The sequence below is a fragment of the Leptopilina boulardi genome, unplaced genomic scaffold, assembly GCF_019393585.1.
Source record: "Leptopilina boulardi isolate dan_hultmark-lab unplaced genomic scaffold, ZJU_Lbou_2.1 LbouV2_80, whole genome shotgun sequence".
Lineage (NCBI taxonomy): Eukaryota > Metazoa > Arthropoda > Insecta > Hymenoptera > Figitidae > Leptopilina > Leptopilina boulardi.
The window spans coordinates 818,792-824,798 of record NW_026138028.1 but is presented as its reverse complement, the minus strand read 5'-3'; the positions used below and the strand labels follow the sequence as shown (position 1 = coordinate 824,798).

At 28.4% G+C, this 6,007-nt stretch overlaps 1 protein-coding gene across 1 annotated transcript; it reads left to right on the top strand.

Annotated features, from left to right (window-relative positions):
- Nucleotides 1-393: 393 nt before the first annotated feature.
- Nucleotides 394-5,619, top strand: LOC127290693 (odorant receptor 49b-like). The gene is made up of 9 exons (XM_051319443.1): nt 394-636; nt 1,374-1,493; nt 1,659-1,776; nt 1,961-2,216; nt 2,371-2,487; nt 4,602-4,692; nt 4,809-4,945; nt 5,298-5,430; nt 5,542-5,619. The coding sequence occupies exons 1-9, from the start codon at nt 493-495 to the stop codon at nt 5,593-5,595; spliced, it is 1,170 nt and encodes a 389-aa protein (XP_051175400.1). The 5' UTR covers nt 394-492; the 3' UTR covers nt 5,596-5,619.
- The last annotated feature ends 388 nt before the right edge of the window (nt 5,620-6,007 follow it).

The window sequence follows — 6,007 nt, the reverse complement described above, 5'->3', positions numbered from 1 at the left end:
ACTGAAAGTTAATATGAACATACTAATTTTCGGTATGATTTGGTTTAAACATACTGATACATTCATACGACTAAAACGCATAAAAACAAAATTATCCTCATTTTCAAACAATTCATATTAATTTTTCAAACGAAAAGTCTTTCAGTGTACGTACAAATTCAATGCAAGCCTGACGAAGACTGCAAGCTTCCTATATGCTTTATACGCGCATAGAATTGATTAATATTTACTGAAGGTACAAAACTTTACAAAGTGTCCTTCTTAGTATTGCAAACTATATATCCCTTACAGTTATCAAGAAACCCTTTCAGTATGAAGAAAAGATCATTACAATAATTGTAGGTGACGTACATAAACAATTCTAAGGAAATTCCTGAAACTGTATATTAAATATTTTATAAACTCTATTGATTTGTGAATGAAATTAAAGTGCTACTATGTATATATCGTATGGTATCTTTTGCCAATATATTGTATTAACACCAAAGAGAAATGGACATTTTAGAGAATCCTTACTATAACCTTATTCGATATATTATAATAACAACTGGGCAAAGTCGATATCATTTGAAGTGGATAAATTTTTGTATAAAATCTTTTTTTCTTTTCATAATGTTTTCTTTCCTTGGTGCCCAGGTAATATTATATTTCTTATAACTATATAGCAATATAATATTACAAACAAACGTGTGAAACGGCGATGCCGCGACCTTACTTTGCAACAATACTTAAATTTGTTTTTATTTAAAAATGTTTTAAAAATAGTTATAAGTATAAAATTATAATGGAGTCTATAAGGTCGCCCTTTCACCGCGTCAGGACACATATGGTGGCTGGCTGACTGCTGGATTTTCATGCGAGCAACCAGAGATTTCTGCCTCAGGATCCGCTAGTCGCCCAGAAAAAGCGAGAATCTCTTAGAAGTCCAGCAGTGGGCCCCTCACTGCAAAAACTAGCCGTCTTAAAAGTGCAAAAAACGTCTTGTTTTAAGACACATTTGGTGTCTTAAACGGGAAAAACGTCTTAAAACAAGACGTATTTTGCACTTTTAAGACGGCCAGTTTTTACAGTGCTGAGGAGTAGATTCTATCGCTTATTCTTCTGGGCGAATAGCGGACTCTGAGGCATCAGTATAACCTTTGTCTGTCTCACAATAATTTTCTCAGTGTACGGCAGAGATGAGTCCATATATAAACATATAATAATATTAACTTAAACAAATTGTGCTGACTTTTGTTCCATATCGCGCTTACAATGCTTATATTTTTATTTGAAAGCACAAACGTGGCGATTTCAGAATTCTAGAAACTTAAGAATTGTCAAAACTTTAAGAAAACGAAATCATATATAAATGTAATATTCAATAAAATTAGATTGCAGGAATGATAAAAGTATTGGGCAATATTGATTTGGTATTGGAGTGTATCCCACCAGTATGTTATGTTTTAGCAGCTACAGTTTTATTTATAAATAACAATCTACAAGAAGAACAAGTAAATATAGTAAAATTTTTTGTTTTTAATTTTCATTGTGTTGAAACATATACAATAAATCTACAAATGCAATAACTTAACAGAGAGCATATAAGATTGATGTTTATGTATAACTGAGTTTTTCAATTGTCTCCGAATAAAATAAAATGCGTAACATTTATACAGATAAATGTAGTTTTCTTGAAAATGCAAAATGACTGGGAGGTATTAACATCAAAATATGACACTAATATTCTACACAAATTTGCCAGAAGGTGCAAAATCTACACTATGATATTCACGTGTAAATTTTTACTTTTAAAATAACATTTTTTATACCTTTAATATGTATTAAAACTGTTCCCAGATGGCACGTAAGATTGCGGCAAGCTTTAAAGGTCCCTGCTTAAGACAAGCTAACTTGCGGCAAACTTGCGTGACAATCTTGCCACAAACGTACGTTCTATGTATAGTATATATGTTTTCAGTTGGTAGCTTTGGAATACTTACAGTTTACTTGTCTTTAAATTTAATTCCTCTGCTGATTGGCATTTCTAAAAATAGTCCTGAACAAAAGCCATTTGTCTATCTTCTTGAGTTTGGCATAAGCGCAGAAAAATATTATTATTTGATAACTCTCTACAGTCTATTAGGCAGTTATATTTTTACTTCTGTGATTATAAATGGAGATACTGTTCTTTTAATGTTTCTTGAGCATGCTTGCGCAATTTTTGAAATTATAGGGTAAGTTCTATTATAATAATAGTTATAGCACGTAAATATATATAAAAATAGAATTTTCAGATATGCATAAGGTATGACTGCGCTAGATCTGTATAGGTGTTAAGTTTTCTCTAAAAACTTATTTTTTGTAAAAATTATTTATTTATTTTTTCAGACATAAATTGTCGACTGCTGTTTCAGAAAACTATAATTCCGCTAATAAAGCCAATTTTGAAAAAAATCTTCATCGGGAAATTAAGCTTTGTGTGGAAATGCATATAAAAGCTCTATTGTTTGTATAACCCAATTTTATCCTAAAAACTCAATTTTAATAAAGCACTAATAAATTAAAAAACAGCATTGACTTTTTAAACCAAAACTGAGAAGTTAATGTGAATGGGCTTTCTTTCATTTTTAATTAAATTCTGTCAATAAGTTTCATATATTTATGTACACTCAAAAAAATAAGTAGTAGATTTTACTACTTTTTAACTACCCTGTATAGTACAATAGGTCCTCAACTCAATTTTAAAAGTTGTATTAACTACTAAAAAGTAGTTAAAATAACTAAGAATGTAGTTGATACAATAAGATTTTGTAGTTAGTTTTAAATTCTAACTACATTTTTAAGTTAATTGTACTACTAATTTTTAACTACTTAAGAAATAGTGAAATTAACTACACAAACATTGTTAAACTATAACTAAGAAAGTAATTGTTTTAACTTCTTTTCACTTAACTACCCAAAGGTAGTTGAAGATTTCGGATAAATTTTTTTCAGTGTAGATATATATTCATAATTCTCCGTGTAAAGACATATATAGCACGCGATATATTATACTCATAGTAAGGTTATATTGCATCCTTATTTGAATGGCTTCCCAGTGGACAAAAAACGCATGTTTGTTATATAAAAACGTTTTTAGAACGTTTCTTGTCCGCCGAATAGTGTTCTAAAACATTTTAAGAACATGTATGTTCATATCTCAAACTTTATGAAAATTTACAAGCAAACTTTCACTGTAAGCTTTACGCAAACTTGCATTGCAAACTTGACACCTAACGACATTTATCTATGCGCATAAAACACTGCAAACTTTTGTTGCAAAAAGATGTGCTATCTGAGCAGTGACATTTCCATGTAAGCTATTATGTAAGGCAGAAATTTTAAGTTTACTTAAGTCTGCTGTTATATAAGCATGCAATAACCTCACAGTAATATATCGTGCTATATGTGGGAAGACATAAATTTTAAGTTATGCCAGTGGGCACACAGTAACAAATAGACTTCAAAATAGTAACATATAGTAACGTAAAAGGTATAACTTAATGTTATCAATAAAACGAAAAGTGTGCCCACTGGGTATAGTACTAACTCGCACAGTCTCTACTCAATTAATTTTATATATGTATTTTATAATAATTGAGATGATGATAACGATAACTTCGAGTCAGATTAAATTAAAACAAATTCAAAAACAACTATTCTTTACGTTTCAAGGGCATACAGCAGCCCTCAGAAACTAAAATTTTATTTTACAAAGATCACTTAAAAAAACAAAATTACACGGCAATAAAAAAATATAAATAAAGAATTTTACGTTCAAAAGAAAAATAAGATGAATAAAAATAAAGAATGAAATATTTGAAAAAAAAATTAAGACATTTATAAATTTGTTATAGTCAATGAAACGTCTAGATCAGTATAAAATCACTAATAGACACTACCCGAGTCGAAATTTAGACTCTCTATAAGTTCTCTAAAAACTCCTTTTACCCTCCTTTTATTCTCTCCAACACTTTCATACCCTCTTTTCGACCTCGAATTTGCAAAAGTGGAAATATCTGCTATATTGGAGGCTGTAAGGAGGGTTTAAAGATGACTAGAGAGGCGTAAAAGAGGATAAAAAAACAAAAAAAAACGAAAAATAAAATTTTAAAAATGTAAAAATTGGATTTTTTTTCTTATGGACCCTATTGAAGATATATTTATTGGTCTTTGTCGTAATACTATAAAACTTTTAGGAGGAATAAAACTTGGAAAAATTGAAATTAAGAAAAAATTCCAAGACCTCTTTTCAACCTCTAAACATGGAGATTTGGAAATAAGCGCATGATTTCAGGCTGAAAAGAGGCTGAGAAAATCGAGGGTGAAAAGAGGGAAAAATTTCGACTCAAGTATAGTCAATTATTAAACTAGAAAACAAGATCATTAACCTTATTAGTATAAGTATGAATATATAATGAATGTGTCTATCATAATGTTGAGGAGTTTATTTTTTTGCACATTTTTAATAAAAGAGTTAACCTGACTCGGAGTCGTCGATATCATATCATCTCAATTATTAAATACCACTGAGTAATAAATTCAAAATAATATTATTTATATATATTTTACTATACGAGATTTGTCAATGATATCCAGTCAGTGTTTTCAACTGCTTATCTTATAGTATTTGGATTTTGTATAATAATTTTAAGTATCACAGGCGTACAGGTAAATTATTCACCTTTTTAAAACATTACTTATCATAGATGTTATTACTGTAAAATTCATAGATTTTAAAGTTAATAAAACTATTGTAGTCACTATAATTTTATATTTGTATTTAGTCTGTGATGAGTATGAATAATACTAGAGATGCCATAAGATTTGGAACTTACACGTGTGGTCAAGTGATTCATATTTTGCTCGTAACTATCCCAACTCAGCATTTACTTGATACGAGCGTTTGTCTTTCTGACTGCATGTATGTTTTATTTTTAATTGTTGCAATTTATTGAGTGCCTTTTAATTTAAATACTCGAAAAATGAGTAATGCTTTTATTATGTTAATTAAAGAATTCAGTTATTTCTAGCTTTGTTTAAGGGATTAAACTTATACTAAATCTCAAATAAATTTAAAGCAAATAACAGAAACGACAGTAAAAAATTCAATGTCTTTATAACTTTAAGCCACTTAGAGATTTGCAGAAAAACTTTAGATATCATATGAATTATCATGATTATACAGAAATAATTCTAAAATACCTATGTGATATCTAGTTTTTTCCAATATTTTCTCTCCGCTATAAGAAATTAAACTAATAAATATATAATAGATACAATGCAGATTGGTACCACTTGTCGGGTGAAACAAAAAAGTTATTACTTATCATCATGAAAAGAGGTGCTGAACCCTCAACTTTTGTTATTGGCAAAACATTCATAATTTCTTTGCAGTTTTTTACAAAGGTAAGAAATTTAAAAATTTTTGTTTCGTAAATAATTGCTGAATTCTTATTTGTAATGGTTAACGATAAAAATAAAATGAGTTATTAAATTCCAATTAAATTGCTTATATAGGTTCTTCAAACATCACTGTCATATTTTACTGTATTGATGTCAGTACGAGAATAATAGCATTTTTGTTCTACCTGATAGGTATTTAATAAGTTTTTTTTTTTAATTTTTCTTCATTTATATTTAATTTATTTTTGTGACTTTACATGATCGTCTGAGTGAATTGCATTTCACTACTTTTCCGAAACGTTACAAAATATTATTTCCTTGCTTCTAAATTAAAATCTACTATAGAGCAAAAATTATGAGTCTCTAAAATTCTTCTACACAAATGTAGTATTACTTATATATTTTTTGTTGGCAAAATCGTTGTTCAATTCAGATTTTTACAATTGTATGAATCTTGTAAAATTTTATATAATTTAAATAAATGGTGGTAAAAAATATAAATGATGTTGAATGGATTAAAAATTTAATTGGAGTTGTTTGTTTTAAAAAAATCACATTATTCTATAAAAATCAAATTTAA

What these genes read in the sequence shown, in the direction of transcription:
- LOC127290693 (XM_051319443.1), top strand. Translation starts at nt 493, where the DNA reads ATGGACATTTTAGAGAATCCTTACTATAACCTTATTCGATATATTATA. An exon ending in GCAATTTTTGAAATTATAGG is followed by an intron (nt 2,217 to 2,370) that starts GTAAGTTCTATT and finishes TTATTTTTTCAG; the next exon opens with ACATAAATTGTCGACTGCTG. An exon ending in CTTTGCAGTTTTTTACAAAG is followed by an intron (nt 5,431 to 5,541) that starts GTAAGAAATTTA and finishes TTGCTTATATAG; the next exon opens with GTTCTTCAAACATCACTGTC.